At 37.6% G+C, this 22821-nt stretch overlaps 1 protein-coding gene across 1 annotated transcript in view; it reads left to right on the plus strand.

Moving 5' to 3' along the window:
• THEGL (theg spermatid protein like) overlaps positions 1-22821 on the plus strand; it is a 68024-nt gene that overhangs the window by 30567 nt on the left and 14636 nt on the right. Inside the window, exons 4-5 of the mRNA XM_027836446.1 lie at positions 3470-3598; positions 14718-14855. Of these exons, the coding sequence (XP_027692247.1) occupies positions 3470-3598; positions 14718-14855 (267 nt within the window). The remainder of the gene's footprint in view (positions 1-3469; positions 3599-14717; positions 14856-22821) is intronic.

Below are 22821 nucleotides of genomic sequence, written 5' to 3' on the forward strand. Positions count from 1 at the left end.
TTCATTTGACTTCCAAATGTACATTCTCAGTGCCTGATTTCTTATACTTTATCTCTAGGTCAAATATCTCCACTTGCTTATAAGATATTTCCATTTAAATGTGTCAATAATTCCTGAAAAATACATAAAATTGTAGCCTTTAGCTACTTAACTAGCTAACTATTGATTGATCTCTAAAGGCTTTTTTTTTTGGTGAGGTAATCAGGGTTAAATGACTTGCCTAGGGTCACACAGCTAGTAAGTATCATGTGTCTGAGGCTGGATTTGAACGTAGGTCCTCCTGACAACAGATCCAGTGCTCTATCCATTTTGCCACCTCGCTGCCCCATTTTTTTAAAAAAAATATTTGCCTCTCAACCACCATATTTATTTATTTTAGCTAGGCAATGAGGTTAAGGGACTTGCCCAGAATCACACAGATAGTGTCAAGTGTCTGAGGCCGAATTTGAACTCAGGTCCTCCTGACTCCAGGGCTGGTGCTCTATCCACTGTGCCACCTAGCTGCCCCTGATTTCTAAAGTTTCATTTGGCTCTCTGAAGATGATATTTTGTGATACTACTGGTATTATCTTATTCTCAGATCTCTTAGCTTGTAAATTCTGGATCATTACTTTTGCCTCCTCAGATTCAATCTATTACCAAGTCCTGTAAACCCCTTATCAGTATCTCTTAGCTTTGGTCTTTCCCTCCTATTTTAGTAACCATCACCATCCAGGCACTTTCACCTTATATTAGAACTACCATAGTAACCCCATAATTGGCCTCCCTGCCTTCTCACTTCCCCAATCTACCTTGTTACTAATTGGCATTATTATCTTCACCAACTATCTTCTGAAAATTTAATTTATTTTTTGTTACATTTTAAGTTTCAAACTGTCTCCTCTCCCCACCCTGCACTATAGAAAGATACCATTTGACACAAATACACACATATTACTTGCATGTATATGCATATACATATATATGTAAAAACATACTATGGATACTTCTATTTATCAATTTTTTCTCTGGCGGTAGATAGCATCTTTCTTCATGGGTCTTTTGTAGTTGATGTGAATATTCATAACAGAATAGCTTAGTCATTCACAGTTCTTCAAACAGTATTACTATTCCTCTGTACAATATTCTCTTGATTCTACTCATTTCACTCTTCATTATTTCATGCAAGTTTTTTCATGGTTTTCTAAAACCAACGTGCTTATCATTTCTTTTTTTAAAATTAATTACTTAATTAATTTTTAGTTTTCAGCATTCACTTCCATAAGATTTTGAGTTCTAAATTTTCTCCCCCTCCCTTCCCTCCCCTCTCCCCAAGACAGCATGCAATCTCATATAGACTCTACATGTACATTCATATTAAACGTATTTTCACATTAGGCATGTTGTAAAGAAGAATTAGAACCAATAGGAGGAACCACAAGAAAGAAGAAACAAAAAAAAAAAAGAAAGCAAATGGTATGCTTCGATCTACATTCAGACTCTATAGTTCTTTCTCTGGATGTGGATAACATTTTCCATCACGAGACTTTTGGAGATGTCTTAGGTCTTTGCATTGCCGAGAAGAGCTAAGTCTATCAAACTTAATCATCACACAATGTTGCTGTTACTGTGGACAGTCTTCTCCTGGTTCTGCTCACTTCATGAAGCATTAGTCCATATAAGTCTTTCCAGGTTTTTTTTAAATCCGCCTGCTCATCATTTCTTATGGAACGGTAGTATTCCATTACATTCATATACCACAGCTTGTTCAGTCATTCTCTGATTGATGGGCATCCCCTCAATGTCAAGTTCTTTGCTCCCACAAAGAAAGCTGCTGTAAATATTTTAGAACATATAGGTTCTTCTTCTTTTTTCCAGATCACCTTGGGAAACAGACCTAGAAGTGGTATTGCTGGGTCAAAGGGTATACAGTTTTATTACTCTTTAACCATCTTTTTTTTTTCATCAAGTCACTCCCTACTCTTGATAACGCCACATAAATGAAACATTGCTATATTACCAAATTCATGCACTTGTGACAGGTCCGTCAAGATCTTCCCAGCTTACCACACCCAGAGGCAAGATGGTACAGTGGAAAGAACACAGGCTTCAGATCAGAGGACCCAGGTTCATGTTCTGCCTGTTACTACCTGTACGATTTTAGGCAAGTTAGTTAATCTCTGTCTGGACTTATGTTTCCTCATTTAGATGGTCTCAGAGGCCCCTTCTAGCTCTAAATCTAGGATCATATGATCCCATATGACATTTAGTTGCATTCCTATATGGCTTTCTAACCCAATGAAACAAATTAAAGGCTGCCCTCCTGCCTTTGTCTAATAATTGAATGCCTTCTTCCCTCTTTCTTGTCAGCTCCTCATTCCTTTCAAACCTGGCTTGAAATTTACCTGTCCCAGGAAGTTTTCCTTGATTAAGCCCAAACCAGTTCCTTTACTCTTCATCAATTTAGTACTTCCTTCATTACTCATTTGCAATCATTTAACTGTTGCTTTTTGTGTTTTCTTCATGAGTGTATCTTGTACAATCTGAGTTAGATTATATACCTTTTAAAGGCAGAGACTGTATTTTTAACCATTTCATATTCACCTCTAGTTTCTTTTTTTTTAATTTAATTTTTTTGGGGGGGCGAGGCAATCAGGGTTAAGTGATTTGCCCAAGGTCACACAGCTAGTAAGTGTTAAATGTCTGAGGCCAGATTTGAACTCAGGTCTTCCTGACTCCAAGGCCAGAGCTCTATCCACTGCGCCACCTAACTGCCCCTTAATTTTAATTTTAAAAATGATCATTTATTTTTATTATCCTTGTCTTTTTTAAATTTTGAGTTGCAAATTCTCTGTCTCCCTCCCACCAACCGAGAAGGTAAGCAATATATTGATTACACATGTGAAATCATGCAGAACATATTTCCTTATTAGCCATATTTGAAAATAAACCAAGAAAATAAAGTGAGAAAATTATACTTCAATTTGCATTCAGAGTTCATTTGTTCTCTCTCTGGTCACCTCTAGTTTCAATCATTGTTACATTGTATGATGCAACTCTTACCTTGAGTTGTAAGTGACCTTGAAGATCATCTAATCCAACCATGTTCAGCATCTGGTTCAGGGTTCTTCATATTTATTAAAACCCAGTAATTGTTGTTGACATAAATATTCTGCCTCTATTCTTGGCTTGAGCCTGAGTTGAAAATTATCTTTTTTAAAATGTATATAATGTATATGATGATGAAAACATAGTTATTCTAAGTAACTATTTTTTGGCATATCCTATTTTAAGAATGTGGATTAAATACATAATTTATCTTTGTAAATGTTATCTTTCTTAACAACTGTACTTGTAAAATGTTTATATGTAGACTTTTTGAAGAAAGAGAAAAATCAGTATACGTGGAGATGTTCAGGTATAACTCCTAAGGCAAGAGCATTTACTTCACAGTGGGTAATGTATCCTTTTTTCTTTCTCTTTTTAACAGAAAATTGGTTTGGGGGAATCAAGATACTATCAGACCTTTATCTTTTAATGCTTTGAATGCGAAGCTGACTAAAAGAGTTGAACGACTCGCAGAACCCAAGAAGATCTCCAAACTACACGTACCCAACAGGTTTGGCTTATGGCCTATTTGTTTGTTTCATTGCAACACCACAGGATGCATGAATGGAGCACTCGTTCTCTAAAACTCACCTGCAGACAGTGTGACTAGTCTTAATGGCATAAGGAGGAGGGCGTGCCTTGTCTCCAGTGTTTAGCTGCAATCCAACCTCTTTACAACCAGGCATGATACATTGCCTTCTGCATAGAACAGGCAATGCTTGTAAATATTTGCTGAGTAAATAAAAAAGGGACTAGGACATACTATTAGTTATTTCAGTTTTTACTTGGGCAATTGTTATGTTTTGGGGGACATAGCTAGGTATGGAACATGTACAAATCTCTTTTTTGTGTATATTTAACACTTATCAACAAGTACATCCTGAGATAACAAAGAACAAGGAAGTGATTGTATTATAAAACTGCAAAATTCTCATATGTACAAGGATTTTTTTTATAAAAAATATATCTATTAAGTTTAAGAAGGTAGTAAGAAAATTGTTCTATTTGTGTCCTCTTCTGTACTTCTTTTCTGTGTATTTGAAATGTTTTATTAATGCTTTTAAGATTTCTATCATGCCCATTCGTCCAACTCCCCTTCTTCCAATTTATGGAATAAAAAAAATACGTTTATTACACATTTACTATGACCAAAGCATTGTGCTAAGTGGGGGACACAAATGGGAATATAAATAGAAAATAGATGGGAATATAAATAGAAAAGTCAGGTAGTCCCCATCCTCAAGGAGCTCACATTCTAATGAGAGAGACAGCACACAGGGAAGGTTTCAGCCACAAATCAGAGAGGAAAGCCTGTGGTCCTTAGGGTGTTGTTGCGAAGCGGATGGTAAAATGCCTCTTCTTTAGACATCACTTCCACTGATAAAATCACAACAGTTTCTGATGTTGAACAATTTGACAAGGCAAAACTTAGACAAAACTTTGGTTACCAGAACTTCATTTTCTGGGTCTTCAGTAAATGTGACTATAATACCAGGTTGTATCTTCATAGGCATTGCTTCCCAGGATGCTCTCTGTGAACACTGGGATGGAAACTTCTCTATTCCTTTTTTTCCCCACGATTTTTGGGGGAGGCAATTGGGATTAAGTGACTTGCCCAGGGTCACACAGCTAGCAAGTGTTAAGTGTCTGAGGCTGGATTTAAACTCAGGACCTCCTGACTCCTAGGCCAGAGTTCTATCCACTGCACCACTTAGCTGCCCTGAAACATTGCTATTTCTAAGGCTTTGGGGTTTATGGTACTGAGCTACGTCCATTGTGGGCTGAGAGGAGACAGCAGTCCTAGTGGTGGTGGGTAATGGTTTGACTTGCCTGGCACATTCTGCTTCCTGTGTCTCCCTCAGGGTGCCTTGCTGCTTCAATTTTATATAAATGAAATTATCCATTTTAGCTTCCATGATCATCTTTCTCTTTTATATAAATAAGAATTCTTCTATCTATAATTGTGAACGGTATCTTTTCTTTGGCCTCTAACTTTTTTTTTATTATACAACCCTTTATATCTAGATCATGTATCCATTTGGAGTTTATTTTGGTATATGACATAAAGTGTTAGTCTAAAGTCAATTTCTACAGACTTCTTTCTAATATTTCTGGTATTTTTGTCAGGGAGTTATTACCCCATAAGTTGGTGTTCTTGAGTTAATTTTATTTTTTTAATTAATTTATTTTGATTTATCAACAAGCACTTTCATATGCTTTTGAGTTTAAAATTTTTCTCCCCCTTCCTCCGCACCACCCTCCCCAAGACAGCACACAATCTGATATAGGCTATACATTTACATTCATATTAAGCATATTTTCACATTAGTGATGTTGTAAGTAAGAATTGTTCTTGAGTTAATTGACCAGTGTAATGTTATGTTTGATTGCTTTTGGGTCTTAACTGCCCTGCTATACTGAGCAACTTTTCTCCTTTTTAACTAGTATCAAAATCAGTATTTTTTTGGCTTTATAGTATAGCTTGAGATCTGATTGTGCTAGATTCTTGTCATACCCACTTGTTTTCATTATAGCCCTTGACATTCTTGCTCTTTTATTATTCCAGATAAATTTTGTTCTTGTTTCGTCTAGATCTATAAAATACCCTTTTAGTAGTTTGGTTTGTATGGTACTAAACCTATATACAGATATCTATAACAATTGTTATAAAGGGATCCCTCTATAATTAAAGGGTAGCTGAGTAGCATAGTGGATAGAATGCTGGGCTTGGAGTCAGAAAACTCATCTTCTGAGTTCAAATCTAGCCTCAGACACTTACTAGCTGTGTGACCCTGGGCAAGTCACTTGACCCTGTTTGCTTCAGTTTCCTCATCTGTCAAATGAACTGGAGAAGGAAATGGCAAACCACTCCAGTCAGTATCTTTGCCAAGAAAACCCCACATGGGGTCACAAAGAATCAGACATGACTAAGAAACGACTGAACAGCAACAAAAGTTATAGTTGGATGATGATTTAATACTGAACTCCAGAGACTGAGATTAGAACACAACAACTTTCTGGCTATTATGTGCTGATGAAAGGTTTAGAATGGGCCATGCAAGATTTGTGTGTGTGTGTGTGAGTGTGTGTCACAGAGAGAGAGAGAGAGAGAGAGAGAGAGAGAGAGAGAGAGAGAGAGAGAGAAGCTCATTTTGAATGTTTTTTGTAATTATTTTAACATATGTTCTTTGTATAGGGCCTTCTTTTGAAATAGATTTCTGTTTCTGCTCATACTTTTTACTTCTTAAGTGACTGCCTGGTTTTTGGGTCAGCTGTATTCTGAAAATTCTTCTATTCTGAGAAAGAATGAAATTGAAGCCATAACATCTGCTTTATTTTTCTTTTGAGACAATCTCAATGTATACTTGTGGAAAGAGGACTGTTTCTCTTTAAGGTAATTGATTTTAAAATACACGTTGATCATTTTCAGTGACCACATTAGCTTTCTCCACTTTAGAAAAACAAGTGAAGGTTGCAAATTTTTATAGTTCTGGGGCTATTCTTAATTTTTTTCCCTCAGTTCCCAAGGCAATTGTAAAGTGCTTTGTAAATTTCAAAGTGCTATGTAAATGTGAACTATTTAAGAGAGAGAATAATATCTTTTATTGACCTACTTTGGATGCCAAAAATTTTTCTTTCCCATTTGTTATGGGTCAGAATTTTGATGGAAATTGGGGAGGTGTAAAAATCAATCCCTACCCCTCTACCCCACCCTCCCCTCCCCCAACACACACACACTCCTACCATACCAGCCTAGGACTTTTACAAAAAACTCGTCCTCTCCCCCACCCCACTGATTGATTGATTTGGGACCCAGCTAGAGGCCGTTTGGGCAAGAGGAGTGTAGTTTTTAGGACCCTCTCACCACCATCTTTTATTTGCTTTTATCTTTTGGACTTTTTTTTAACCATCTTCAGAATTGCTTTTACCTGAAGACATTGGACTATGATTTTAGTAAAAGATTATCTGTTCATCCTCTGGTTCTGACTTTTCCATTGTACCAGATGTAGGATAGCGACCCCAACATTTTAAAAAAATTATTTCTTCATTCAAGAGGTATTAATTATTGAGTATGTGGCCAGCCTTGTATGAGACACTATAAGGAAGCAACAAGATTTGTGACATAACGCTTCCCTTTAAAGAAACAGTCTCTTCAGAGAGATTCATGCACATAGGACAAGTTAAACAGAAATATAAGGCAGTACACGGTTAAGTGCCAAAATGAGTAACAGAGATAGTGCTAAAGGATTTAAGAGGAAGAAGAGTTCCTCCTTCCTCTGGGATGGCGAGTTAATAGAAGGATTCTCAGTAAGGTACAGACTGGATTGCACGGAGGCTGAGCTCTCTTCGATTCTGAGATTCTTTGATTCTGTGAAGGAAGAATTTGGCCTGGTCCTTGAAGTATTTGGAAAGTCAGAGAGAAGGGTGTTCCAGGTAGGAGAAGGCTACGGAGGTGAACTGAGGAAGGCATTTTCAGAGGCAAAAAGACCAGCATGGCCCAGGTAGAGGATTTGTGGTGGAGACTAGTGGTGAGGTCTATTTTCCTATGTTCTTTTCTCTGTGTAACCTCCTCTCACCAGCCCAGCCCAGTCTAGACGGAGCAGTCCTCCAGACTGCCTCAGCACATGTGTCTGTTCTGCCCAGTTGGTTGTAGGTCTGCACAGTCGAAGGTATTATCATCGCATGTTCACTTATACATTTTTCATTCCTTGCCCTCTGTCCTCTGAGGCTTAGGAGTTAAACAGTCTGATTATCTCATTAAAGTATTGCACACTATGGTTGTTAGCTCTCCCAAACATTTTGTGTGTCTTTTCAAAAATTAGGAACTTAAACAACTTATCAAAGTACTTAATGAACATTCAACTCTGTTACTTCAAATCTTTATTGCTCTTCTTGCTAATGCTCATTTATACATTTTTACGTAATCGTAATATGTGCAGGCCACCATTTGTGTTCTGTTCAGCTGTATTGTTCCATTATTTCCCATAAACATTTCCATGTGTGACCCTGGGCAAGTTACTTAATTTTTGTTTGCCTCAGTTTCCTCATCTGTAAAATGGGAATAATAATATCTACTTCTCAGGGTTGTTGTGAGTATCAATTGAGATAATAAAAGTAAAGCACTAGCACAGTGCCTGGCACATAGTAAGTACTATATAAATGTCAGTTATTATTATTATTATTATTATTATTATTATTAGTATCATCATCATTGGTCTGGAAATGATAGGAAGGAATAAGGAGCAGGTTGACTCCCTCCCTCTGGCTACTGTCTCAGGGGTATAAGAGGAGACTGAACTGAAGAGGATGGCCAGGAATTCCATAGCTTCTGGAGAGAGTTAGGTTTCTGTGAGCACCAGAAGATGGAAAGGATATGACACAAAATGTTCTAGAATGAAAGGGAGCTTAATAATAGAGATTGGGTTCTTGAGTCTACAGTGATCTAGGAAGACAAAAGAGAAGATGGACTATAAAAGGGTAGGGTTGAGATGGCTAAGCATATAATGCTGGGAGTGTTTGTAGGGAGATGTGCTTTTCACCTCTGCAGAGATCTTTGAATAACCAGGAGAAGGGGAGCAGGGTGTGGCAGTGTAAGGAAGGAGCTGGGTCTAGGTGCCAGGGAATTCTGGCTAAGTACCTGAGACAATCAGTAAATACTTGGAGATCTGGGGCTGAACTCCCACTTGGTGCCAATTCTGCTCATACCAACTTGGAAGAGGAAGAGGCATATCCAGGAGTTATTCCAAACATTCAGTTCCTGATCAGTGTCCCTGGAAGGGCTCTCTCTTTAGTGTCTAGTGCCCATCACCTGCAAAGTGAGCTTGCCTAGAGCATGAAAGATCCAGCTATTTCACATCTCTTATCTGGATCTAATTTGTTTTCTGAAGTTTGCAGGGCAGCAAAGCCATCTATTTGACCTAAAGTCCTGCTTAAGGTCTTGGCAATTGGGTGCATTTCTCTGTCTTCATCCCTTCCCCCAACGCAAAGTTTCTACTTAATCTTGTGATTTTTATGAGAAGAACTTGTTAACCCAAAGAAATATCTAATAAACAGGTTGGGAGAATTTCTTCCTGAGCAGAGGGATCTTTGTGGTTCCTGAGACCATGACCTGCTTCTTTTTTATCACTGCCACCTTTACCCTCAAAAGAATAGGAATCATAGTCTTTGCTTTCCCGGTCTTAAAAAGTTGCCAGCAAGTAATGCAGTTTTCCACATTACGGGGTGCATCCCCTCCACATTGGGGGTAATAAGACCCTTGGCGAGTGGGATTTTAAAGCAACGGCCAAAATTATTGGATATTTTCGACAGCACAATCGTGGCTGCGGAGGTGGGAGTAACTTCAGCGCCCGGCGAAGGAAGCATCAGCAGCATCGGAGGGCTCTTGCAGATGATCTTGGCACTGCGTCTGTCTGGTCCTTGAGTCTTCTTGATCCACGAAACCTGCGTCCTTATAGCCATCCACGGCAAGGTGACAAAGGGCCGGAAGTTCTACGGGACTGGTACGGGGAACCCCGGGGAGCCTTGAAGAAAAGGGGCCACACTCAGAGAAACCAACGGCAGGATGCCTAATGGAGGTCGTAGAAGAGGGACAGCCAAAGGGGCAGGGAAGCAAGGACGTGAAGGCACCCAAAGGGAGGGTCAGTAAAGTGGAAAACAATTCCAGGCACCCTGGACAGAAAGGAACTGGGGGCATGGAGGCAGGAAAGACAGCTGGTCTGGTGTGGGAGGAAGAAGTAAGGCCTTTGGGGGGGATAGCAGGAGCATAGGTCTGAAGGGAAAAATATATACTTTTGGAGAAATGCTTTTGGAGATGCAAAAGTGTGCTGATAAGTGTTTAAGAACTTGCTATGTATATGTACATACATATATATATATTCTGGAGAGCACACTTTTAAATTTAATCTACATTATGATCATTTTCTCCATCGTTTTCTTAAGCCTTAGAAATCAACAAAACAGTAAATCAAAGTCCTGATTTGCAGCATTTGCCAATTTCCAAGGTGTACATGCTCACCCTGAAAATTTTACTATTGACTGAATAGTCTCTATCATACGATTTTTAGTGGGAGAGACAAAAGACAACAGACATGGAATTAGAAGTGAATATAATATGGCAGCTTCTGTAAACTGAATAGTTATGGAGAGGGGCCGTGTGTTATATTGGCAAATGCACATATCTTTAGTGATTTAAACTATACTCAAGCATTCTCTCTTTCTGTTATGTGGGGTCAGAGCAGAGAGCACAGATATATTACTCTGAAACATGCTGATTTTCTCTTGCCAAAGAGCCACAGATCAAACAGTAAAGACCAGGGGAGCTAAAAGAAGAAATTGTCATTTTCATTAATGATAGTAATGGAGATAAGCAAATCTTTATTATAACAAAAATTTACTGTTGATATTTATGTATTTGTTGGATAGTTTTGAAAAAAAAATTGAGTACTCAATAAAAATCAATGCAGGTCCTTAATTTTTTTTTACTCTAATCCAGAAATACAGTATCTAGTTAGATGAAAAATTTAGAACTAGGGATAAGTTTTCTAAGTAATATCATTGCTATTTTCTAATTTTAAATATATCTTCCAACACATGATACAGAAAATGCCTATTTATTAACTACTTGACCAGTTTACAGAAGCAATTTCATTTTATTTTTAAGCCTAAATATTTCTAAATGTGAATGGGTAATAAACCCATTTTCTGTTGCCATATATGATACATTTGTTCTTACTCTATCAGAAATTAGAATAATTAATAGATTTGTTTTGTGAAGGTACATAGAAACAAGCCTTTAAACCTGAATATGTTTCAGCTATGGGTAAATAAAGAATTCTTTGGCTTACCCCCAACTCCCATCAAATACAAATTTTACTGTTATTTGTAATATCTTACATGTGTGAAAGTGGGTTTTCCACAATAGCTGTTATAAAATATCAACAAATTAGTGGTTGAAATGGAATTAGGAGGAGTAGTATCTTCAGTGAAACTACATTTTGACACACTTTATGTTAAAGACGCCCATGAATGATGAATAATATATGGTTATTATTTTAATTTTTTAAATATAAAATTACAAAAATAAGTATCTGTATTTTACATTATTTTATTCCATGTTTAATATTTGTTACAAAATTTTAAATAAATACTTAATTTAAATTGAATAAACAATGAGCTTAAAAAAAGTATTTGTATGAACTTTTTTTTTTGAAAAGTGCAGAGGGGAGGGTTAGTATCTGGTAAACCTAAAAATAAAAATTACTTGGGGAAGAGCTCCATATTTAAAAAGAACTACTGGTTAAACTGGAAAACAATTTGGAAGAAATTAGGTGTAGATCAACATTTTGTGCCACAATAAGTTCAAAAGGGATAAATAATTTTAAAGGTTGTATCACAAAAAAATAGAAGATGACAGATCAGGTACCTTTCACAGTTATGGTTTTATGGATGGGTTGGATTAGGTGCTATTGAGGTCCTTTCCAACTCCAAAATCCTATGATTCTGATTCTGTGAATGCAATGGAATATTACTGTGCCATAAGAAGCAATGAATAGGAAGAATTCAGGGATGCCTGGGAAGACGTCTGAACTAATGCGGAGTGAAGTCAACAGGATCAGGAAAATAATATGCACAATGGCTATAGGTGATATTTAAATAAGATATTAAAATTAATTAAAAGGAAAGAAAACAATAGTCTGAAAACCAGAAAAAGAAAAGTATGAGTTTGTTTTTTTTAAAAGAAGGCGTATTTCTATATAAAGTTTGAAAACCACTGAGGTGATGTACCATTTTGGGATGTTATTTAGCTTGCCATACATGTGCCATGTTTTCCTAATGAGATTTCATCCTCCTTAAGGAAGGAGATTGTATTTTATGCTTTCTTTGTATTCTCTGTGGTGTCTAGTACAATGCTTGGCATGAGAGACGATGCCTTGGAGTAGAGAGAGTTAGGCTTGAGGCTAAATAAGGGCTTTGAGGTTTTTGCTATTCACTAGCCGTTTGACTGTAGGCAATTTAGTTAAATTCTCTGTATCTTAATTTCCTCATCTATGAAATCGGGATAATAATCCATGCTTACCTACCTTACAGTGAAATTATGAGGATTGTGCTTTGTAAATTGTACTTCTATAACCCAGTACTCTAGTGTATCTCCAATCCTATTGATACAGGTAAGCAGATTGCAATTCAGCCATTCCTGCCCAGCCTTTTCAAAGCTCATCCATGGCCTCACATAAGTTAATCACAGGCAGCTTTCCTTGAATTCTAGGTTGGAGGCTTTTCTCAAGTTCTGACAATGCCAGGATTATAATGGAGCATGTGAGCTCTCCATTGGTTTTTCCTTGCTTTTCATAGATGTCCAGATTATCATCTTCTTTTTAATTATGCATTTACTTGATAAGATCTTTTACATAATTTGTCATTTATAAGTTTCATCTGTAAGCCTGTAGAACTTTAAATGGAAAAAAAATGGTTTCACAAAGTGGTAGTCTAAATTCCCTCAAATGTGAGTAGTGCTAGACTTTGCTTTATTCTGAGAAATACTGCATTCCAACCCATATATATATGACTGGCTTTCCATAGTGCTTATAGTTTAGTTGGGCCTGATAACATGAAGAGGCTGCCAAAATGTCGGATATATATATATAGTGCCCAACAGACTTACACTTCATGCAGATTATTTGTGACCCCCCCCTTCTAAGCAGTCTATGCATACAGCTTAGAGATGCATAATCCTCTCTTGAAAGTGACATCACATCTTCCTTTTTTTTTTTTTTAAGGCAATTGGGGTTAAGTGATTTGCCCAGGGTCACACAGCTAGTAAGTGTCAAGTGTTTGATCTGAGGCTGGATTTGAACTCAGGTTCTCCTGACTTCAGGGCTGGTGCTCTATCCACTGCGCCACCTAGCTGCCCCGACATCACGTCTTAGTGGGTTTAAGAATAGGGTTTTATCCACCAGAAGGAATTGTTTGAAGACTGACAAAGGGCCTAGGGGTCATTAAAAGGACTTTATAATTCCCCAAAGGCAATCTTGTCCATTTTCCCCTCTTCATTCAATGCTTTTTTCCTGTTTAATTCTAATTGCATAGTACTATAAAAATGTAAACTATTATATTCAGCTTTGCAGGCTAAGTTATTCTTGGTTGTAAGACTATATCTATTGCCTTTGGAATACTATATTACACGATCACTTCTCATTTAGAGTTGAAACTACAGGTCTTATGTGTTCCTGGTTATAGTTCCTTGGTACTTGACTGTTTCTTTCTTTTTTTTAATTTTTTTTTATTTTTAGGCAATTAGAGTTAAGTGGTTTGCCCAGGGTCTCACAGCTAGTAAGTGTCAAGTGTTTGATCTGAGGCCGCATTTGAACTCAGGTCCTCCTGACTTCAAGGCTGGTGCCCTATCCACTGCACCACCTAGCTGCCCCTGACTGTTTCTTTCCAGATGCTTGCAGGATTGTTCTTTGATGTGGGAGCTCTGTGTCATTATGCTCACCATAGGGCTTTCTTAGCTGGGGTGGCAAAGCCTCAGCTCTTGTTGACCCTGGACACATTGTCCATGGCCTGTCTTTGCTTATGCTGAGAGGTTATCCTGTACTGGGAATGGCTTTGCTGGTGCCCCTTTACTGTTGCCCTGGGGCTTCTGTCTGTAAAAGAAGTCACTTAGTTACTAATTTGGTTCCTTGATCATTATTCCATCTGGTACAAACTTAAGGTATTTGCTACTGTAGGTTTGTGGGAGCGAGTTTGGTTTGCCCTCCTGTTCAGGAAGCCATTTGGGTCTGAAGTCTTCAGGTTTTTTTTTCAAAGCTCTTATAATTTTACATAAATTTCCCCATTTGAAGCATTTCCTGTTTCATGGTTTAGAATATTCAAAATGGAGATGTAAGTGTGGAGGTTTGAGGTTTTAATTTACCTGTTTCACAGGTAACTTCACCCCCCTCTTGACTCTTTTGAGTTCAACGCACATGCTGCTTTCATGAAGCATTTCTCTCCAATCTATTTATATGAAGCTGATTTGAGATGGGATACTGAAGCTGCAGAGATTCAGGGATTGATGTCCCTTTATCTTATAACAGAAACTGCCAAGGCATACAGTTTGATGATGAAAGTGTAATAATCTCTTACAATAATAATAATAATAATAATAATAATAATCTCTTGTAACAATTCCTGCTTGTGTAGGAATAGCAACATAAAAAATAAATTGTTAGGACTTACTGATCGATAAAGAGGCAATATGCTGTATCACATAGACGGTGGGCTTGGAGTCAGGAAGACCTGGGTTAAAGTCCAACCTCTGACACACACTGGCTCTATGACCCTGGGCACATCTATCATACTCTCAGTGCCCCAAGGCAACTCCATAAGACAAGCTATTTACAGAATTGTCAATATAAATCAGTGGGAGGAGTCTCCATAGCTAGACTTCCTTACCCTCATGAAATCACAGATCTTTACCAAAATGAAAACAATTAAAAAAAAAAAAAGATGGGTAAACCATTCTCCTGGTTCCACATGCCTAAGTATAACAGCCTAAGTTAGTGTAAAGACCATGAATTTGAATTTTTGCGTTAATGAAAATCAAATGCTTACTTTATTTCTCATCTTTTGTGCTCTCCTAAAACCTGCAGGCCTGAATACCATAATAGTTGGGGTCAAGGATCTATAATCTGGAAGCTTCCTACAAAGTCATTTTTTAGTTATCCATCTCCCCGGATTGAAAGTCTTGCAGAACCAAAGCAGTTACAGGAAGAATATCTACAAAAAAGGTAGAGAGCCTATGGGAATATCCCAATGCCATAACCTAATTTTGTTAAATGCCTAAATATCTTTATGTTAGTTTGTGTGTGTGTGTGTGTGTGTGTGTGTGCACGTGCATGCACGCAGGAGCCATTTTCATTATCTTTAAGGGGTTACAAAAGGAAATAAAAGCATTACCACAGTCGTTACAAATCCATCCACTCCAACACTTTATGTTGCTGCGTTCTATGCTTTAGAACTGTGGTGAAGCCGAAATTCCTTAGAACCTGGGAAGGACTTTTCTAGACTGAGACATTTATCACCACCCCCATGGAAAAATGCAAATGAATCAACAACTTTTTTTTGTTGTTGTTGCTGAGACAGAGAAAAATAGAAGCATCACTGTGATTCTATTTTTGAATCTAAACTTGTTCCTGTTTCTAAGCCCGATTCAGTCTAATGTCTAGGTCCCCTAGCCTAAATAGCTATGTAATAACAGCAACAAAAATGGACATTTATGTAGTGTTTTAAGATCTACACATTGCTCTACATATAGTATTTCATTTGATCAGGGCCAGTGAACAGAGATGTAAATTCTCTGAAATAAGACTCCCACATTGGCAATTTTCTGTCCTCAAAGTAGCTTTTTTTTGTGGTTGTTTTTCTTTTTTCACTTAAGTGGGTTTATTCTGTGTATTCTTATGTTATTGAACTCTTTTTAAAACATCACTGTCACTTCCTAATTATGCTCAACCTCCCTCCTATAGAACCCTCCCCCTTAACAAATAAGAATATCAGGTAAATCAAATCAACATGATGGCCATGTCTAAAAATATACCCCTTATTCCATACCTGTCTGCCAAAAGGTAGAGGAATACTTCGCTTTCAGTCCTATGAAGTCACCTTAGGTCCCCACATAGATGGATTTTTCAAGTCCTTCCATTGGCGTTTTCCTTTACATTATTTTGATCATCATGTAAATAGTTCTCCTTATTAATTTTATTTCTACAAAACAGTCTTGTGAAATGAATCTGGCCACTCCTCATAGTAGAAAGATCAATGAAAAAAAACCATAGTAGAAGAAATGTAACCGGGGTCAATGTACAATTAGGTAAATTCAAGGATGGTTGAACAACCATACCCAGTCAATGCCATCCTGAAGGGAGGTCTCAATTGTCATGCTACAGGAGTCTGTACTTGACCCAACAACTTCAATGGATAAATAGAAGGAAGGTTGGATTATCAGAATTTCAGATGATATGGAGCTGGGAGGATATATAGAGCTATATGGGGGATGACAGAATCAAGATTCAGAAAGGTCTCAAGTAAGTTGTAACTATGAGCTAAAATCAATGAGATTAAATAAACAGCTACAGTTTTGTTTTGTTTTGTTTTGTTTTATAATTCTTTGGTTCTAAAACCCGATTTAACAGCAATTTGGGTAAAAAAGATATTCAATTAGTCATGGCCCCAAGCTTAATATAAACTCAACAGTATGGCACAGCTGCTCAGAAAACTAGAGTAGTCACAGGCTGGAGTAGTACTTAGCATTATTGCATACAGACCAAGGGGAGAGGTCATCACTGCACTGCTCAGACAATTGCTCAAGTGTTGTAAACAGTCCTGGGAGTGACCCTTGGCAGGGCTAGTAATAAATAAGAGAATATCTAGAAGAGGGTGACCAGAGTGAGAGGTCTAAAAACTCGATTATAGAAAGATTGACTGAGGAAACTAGGGAAGGTTGGCGTGGAGGAGAGAAGGCTTGAGAGGGAAGAAGACATGATCTTTGTGAGCAAATATTTAAAGTAAACATTGTCATATGGAAGAGGGATTAGATTTCATTTAGGTATCCTAAAGGGAAGAATGAAGAAAAATGGATGGAAATTTCACGGAAGCAGATTTTGGCCCCATAAAAGAAAGAAAAGTTAATTTTCTTCCTTTTTCCTTCTCTTCCTTCTTTTCTTCCCTTCCCTCCAATCTCTTCCCTTCCTTTTCTTCCTTGCTTCCTTCCTTCCCCTCCTTCTTTCCCTTGCTTCCTTTTCCTTTCCCTCTTTCTTTCCCTTTCACTTCCTTCCTTCTTTCCTTTCTTCCTAAAAATAGTTGTCCAACATTTGAATGTACTGTTTTGCAACATTGAATACTTTCTAGAACACTGGATATTTAAGTCAGCTATTCTTGTCAGGAATATTGTGAAAGAGATTTCTTTATTTGGAGGGAAATTGGACTAGATGATCTCCAAAGTCCTTTCCATGTGTGAAATTCTGTGATTTTTCTTTTGGCAAATATTTACATATGGATCTGATAATTATATATTTATATATTGGTTTGCTAAATGTTTATGTTTATAGATAAAATAACACTATATTTATCCAGCATCACTGGAGAAGGAATCTAAGATAACTGAATTTTCTAGACAATTCAGGCTTATCCCTGTAAACTGTCAAATCTTGCTTTAACATTTTAATCTTATTCTATTTTTAGATCTGATCTTGTTCAAATTTTAGGGTAGGAAAAACCAGAAGAGGCTGGGTAATTGGAGAGAAAGAAGCTAGTGGAGAGGAAGAAATTGAAAGTAAACCACTGGTGGAACAAGATGGGAGAGGATTTCATTTAATTCACTTCAACAAGCACTTATTAAGTGAGAACTGTGTGCCGGGCATGGGAGCAAAGATACAAGCTTAAGGGGTTTCCTTGGAAAGGAGATAGGACACTTCTTCTTCTGAGACAGGAAGGAAGGTGGGGAGGACAGGCCAAGCTATAGAAGAAATTGGAGGTAAAGAAGAGGGACATTGTGAGGGAGCTTTTGTCCATGAAATTCTATTATGAAGTAGGGGTGGACGAGTCTGATAAGATTAAGGGGGAGGAGAGAAGGAGTCTAATTTAACAGTCAAGAAAAATATAAGCTACTGCTTATATCTAAATAGAAAGGCAGAGAAGGGAATAGTGTTGTAAGATCCAGCTATCACCAGACTACAAGAGATCACTTTAAAGGTTAGGCTCCTATTCTAAAAATAGAATAATTTTGTATACCCTACACATTTCTCTGTCTTCTTGAACAAAAGATGTTGAATATGTTGCACTTTTTTTTTTAAAGTAAAGACACAGGGCCATCATTGTGAACTCTAATTATTATATGTACCATGCTATAGTGTAGTGATGTCCTGAGGATTTGTTGAGGTGGATAGGGATATTTTCCCCTGGACTGAATGAACCTAGGCTACTGTGCTTTGGAGTTGTCCTATTTACTTTCTGTCTCCTTCTTCCCTTTATGTTTGACCTCTGTTGTTACTTGCTGCTATCAGTGTGCCTGCTTGGAGTAGCCAGCCCTTCTGATTATCTGTGTGCTATTGAAGGAGTAACCAGATCATGAAACTTGTTAGAATTGTGTCAGTGAGTAAATAAACATTTATTAAGCACTTCCTATTGGTCTTAAGGCCAAAGTAAATAGGCTGTTATTGAGGAGCTGAGGTGAGGGACTCTCTCTTCCTAGCAAAGTATTCGTGTCTTAGGAACATCGTGACATCTATTTTTGTTGCTTAGAAACCTTTCCTTGTTGATGTCTAGGCTGTCTGCTATCCTCCAGTTAGTAGAAGGTTCTGGATAAGGGATAGTCTGAGAAGTGAGATATTACTGTATATATTTATAGGTAGAAATTTATCAAACTACTTTCATAATTTTTATTGTTGTTGGGTTGATCTTTCCATTCAGAGGCCTGATCATTGCTTAAGAATCTTATATTTTACTCTTAGGAGAATGAACTCAACACATATCAAGAAACTGAATGGTTGCAGCATTTCAAGGATCTCAGAGTTTTATGGCCACTTCTGGTGCCAGGCCAGTTAATCTATGGCCCTGTGAATATTTTTCTATTTTCCCCCTTACCTGTCACACATGTGCACATTCACACCTGTGCACACATATGTACATTCTAGCTTTGTTCAGAAACAATGTGTCAGATGTTTTCAGCTATGCCAGCTAGTTTTTTGATCTGTGGAGATTATTTATTTTAAAATGTAGGAACTATGACTAAGGAAGTATTGTCATATCCAAAGGGTGTTTGGGGAACCAGAGCAACTGTTCTAAAAAGACCATAAATCAAATTATGTAAAAGGTGCATTTAAATTCAGAGAAAAGATTATTCCATACCTGCCAAAAAAAAAACCCAACAACTCAGGAACTATATGAACACAATTACAAAATACTTTTCACACAAATAAAGTCTGATCTAAATAATTGGAAAAATAGCAGTTGCTCATGGGTAGATGGAACTAATATAATAAAAATGACAATTCTACCTAAGTTAATTTACCTATTCAATGCCATATCAATCAAACTACCAAAAATTATTTTATAGAGCTAGAAAAAACAATAGCAAAATTCATCTGGAAGAACAAAAGGTCCAGAATATCAAGGGAATTAATGAAAAGAAATGCAAGGGAAGGTAGCCTAACTGTACCAGATCTTAAATTGTATTATAAAGCTGCAGTCATCAAAACTACTTGGTACTGACTAAGAAATAGAGTGGTGGATCAGTGGAATAGGTTAGGTATGCAAGACACAACAGTCAGTGACTATTGTAATCTGCTATTTGATAAATCCAAAGACTCTAGTTTCTGGGATAAGAGCTCACTATTTAATGAAAACTACTGGGAAAACTGGAAAAAATATGGTAAGGCATAGACCAACATCTTATACCATATACCAAGATAAAGTTAAAATGGGTACATGATTTAGATATAAAGACTGATACTATAAGCAAACTAGGAGAGCAAAGAATAGTTTACCTATCAGATCTATGGAGAAGGGAAGAATTTCTGACCAAACAAGAGATAGAGAACATTATGAAATGCAAAATGGATGATTTTGATTATATTAAATTGAAAAGTTTTTACTCAAACAAAGCCAATACAACCAAGATTAGAAAGGAGGCAGAAAGCTGGGAAACAATTTTTATAGCCAGTGTCTCTGATAAAGACCTCATTTCTAAAATATATAGAGAACTGAGTTGAATTTATAAGAATACAAGTCATTCTCCAATTGATAAATGGTCAAAAGATATGAACAGGCAGTTTTCAGATGAAGAAATTAAAGCTGTCTATAGTCATATGAAAAAGTGTTCTAAATCACTATTGATTAGAAAAACACAAAACAAAACAATCTTGAGGTGTACCACATCACACTTATCAGATTGGCTAACATGACAAAACAGGAAAATAATAAATGTTGGAGAAGATGTGGGAAAACTGGAACACTAATGCACTGTTGGTGGAGTTGTGAACTGATCCAGCCATTCTGAGAGCAATTTGGAACTATGCCCAAAGGGCTATAAAACTGTGCATAACCCTTTGACCCAGCAATATCACTTCTAGGTCTGTATCCCAAAGAGATCATGCAAATGGGAAAAGGACTCACATATACAAAAATATTTATAGCAGTTCTTTTTGTGGTAACCTAGAATTGGAAATTGAGGAGATGCCCATCAATCGGGGAATGGCTGAACAAGTTGTAGTATATGAATGTAATGGAATACTATTGTGCTATAAGAAATGATGAGAAGGTAGACTTCATAAAAACCTGGAAAGACTTATATGAACTGATGCTGAGTGAAATGAGCAGAACCAGAAGAACACTGTACACAGTAACAGCCACATTGTGTAATGACTGACTTTGATAGACTTAGCTCTTTTCAGCAATGTAAAGATCTAAGACAACACCAAAAGTCTCATGATGGAAAATGCTACCCATATCCAGAGAAAGAACTATGGAGTCTGAATGCAGATCAAAGCATACTATATACTCTCCCTTTCTTTTATTGTTTTGTTTTGTTTCTTCTTTCTTGTGGTTCCTCCCATTAGTTCTAATTCTTCTTTACTTTATGAGTAATGTGAAAATATGCTTAATATGAATGGGTAAGTAAAGCCTATATCAGATTGCATGCCATCTTGGGGAAGGGGGAGGAGAGGGAAGGGGAGAACATTTAAAACTCAAAATCTGATGGAAGTGAATGTTGAAAACTAAAAATAAATTAATTAATTAATAAAAATTAATAGATAAAGATTATTCCAACACACTTGAACCACAGTAGACAAGGTCTTTTATTACCATCTAATGATTACTCTGATGCATTTTCCAGTCTCACCTATAAGAGTTAGGCTGAGGGAGTGGAGCCAAGATGGCAGAGTAAAGGCAGGGACTTGCTTGAGCTGTCCCCCAAACCCTTCCAAATACCTTTAAAAAATTACTCTAAACAAATTCTGGAGCAAAACCCACAAAAAAACAGAGTGATACAAATTTCCAGCCCAAGATAACTTGGGAGGTTGACAGGAAAGGTCTGTTGCACCAGGGTGAGAGGGGAGTTCATTCCAGTGCAGGCTGTACTAGTGCAGACGGGGCCCCAGCAAGCTCAGAGCATGTCTCAGGGTGACCGAATCACTGGCAGCAGTGGCAGTCTCCAGACCTCTCAGCCCACGGAGGCCAAAGACAACTTAGAAGGTCAGCAGGAAAAGTCTGTTGCGCCTGGGTGAGAGTGGAGTGCAGTCTAGCACAGGCCACACCAGCACAGCCCCAGCCCCAGCAAACCAGGAGCAGGGCTTGGGAGTGACTGAATCAGCAGAGGCAGTGGCAGCAACAGCAACTGTTTCTGGAGCTCTCAGCCCACAGTTGATAAGGGGGTGGAACAACTGGTCAGAAGGAGATTACCGGGGTCTTTTTGCTAGCACTGAGGCAGGACTGTTGCTTTGCCCATACTCGGATCTGGGTCACAGTCCTGGGTGACAGTGCCAGGACGAGGAAGAGTGCTAGCATAGCAGAGCTTGTGGCCACAGTGGAGGGGGGACCCTCCTCACAGTTCCAGGATGGAAAAGAGTGCTTGTAGTCACTCACAGACTACAGCACAGGTCAAGAGAGTAGTAAACACCTCTCCTTAGATCATCTTACCTTGGAAGAACTGAAAAGTTACAGGTCCCTAGAAGTATCTCTGAAAACAACTGCGTAAAACCCCTAAATCTGGGGGTTGTCTGCTCTCCATCCTGGAAGCAGAACTCTACTTTAACACAGTTAAAAGTCAAGTAATAAGCTGGGAAAATGAGCAAACAATGGAAAAAACCTCTGACTATAGAAAGTTATTATGGTCACAAGGAAGATCAAAACACACACTCCGAAGAAGACAACAAAGTTAAAACTCCTACCTCCAAAGCCTCCAAGAAAAATATGAATTGGTCTCAGGCCATGGAAGAGCTCAAAAAGGATTTTGAAAATCAAGTAAGAGAGATAGAGGAAAAACTGAGAAGAGAAATGAGAGGGATGCAAGAAAATCATGAAAAACTAGTCAACAGCTTGCTAAAGGAGACCCAAAAAAATACTGAAGAAAATAACACCTTAAAAAATAGCCTAACCCAAATGGCAAAAGAGGTCCAAAAAGCCAATGAGAAGAATGCCTTAAATAGAAGAATTGGCTAAATGGAAAAGGAGGTCCAAAAACTCACTGAAGAAAATAATTCCTTAAAAATTAGAATGGACCAAATGGAAATTAATGACTTTATGAGAAATCAATAAACAATAAAACAAAACCAAAAGAATGAAAAAATAGAAGACAAGGTATGAACTATCTCATTGGAAAAACAACTGACTTGGAAAACAGATCTAGGAGAGATAATTTAAAAATTACTGGACTACATGAAAGCCATGATTTAAAAAAAAAAAGAGCCTAGACATCATCTTTCAAGACATTATCAAGGAAAACTGCCCTGATATTCTAGAACCAGAGGGTAAAATAGAAATCTACTGATCATGATCTGAAAGAGATCCCAAAATAAAAACTGCCAGGAATATTATTGCCAAATTCCAGAATTCCCAGGTCAAGGACAAAATATTGCAAGCTACCAGAAAGAAACAATTTAACTATGGTGGAACCACAGTCAGGATAACACAAGATTTAGCAGCTTCTACATTAAAGAATTGGAGGGCTTGGAATATGATATTCCAGAGGGCAAAGGA

The sequence above is a fragment of the Vombatus ursinus genome, unplaced genomic scaffold (assembly GCF_900497805.2).
Source record: "Vombatus ursinus unplaced genomic scaffold, bare-nosed wombat genome assembly UNPS02014818.1, whole genome shotgun sequence".
NCBI classification, from domain to species: domain Eukaryota; kingdom Metazoa; phylum Chordata; class Mammalia; order Diprotodontia; family Vombatidae; genus Vombatus; species Vombatus ursinus.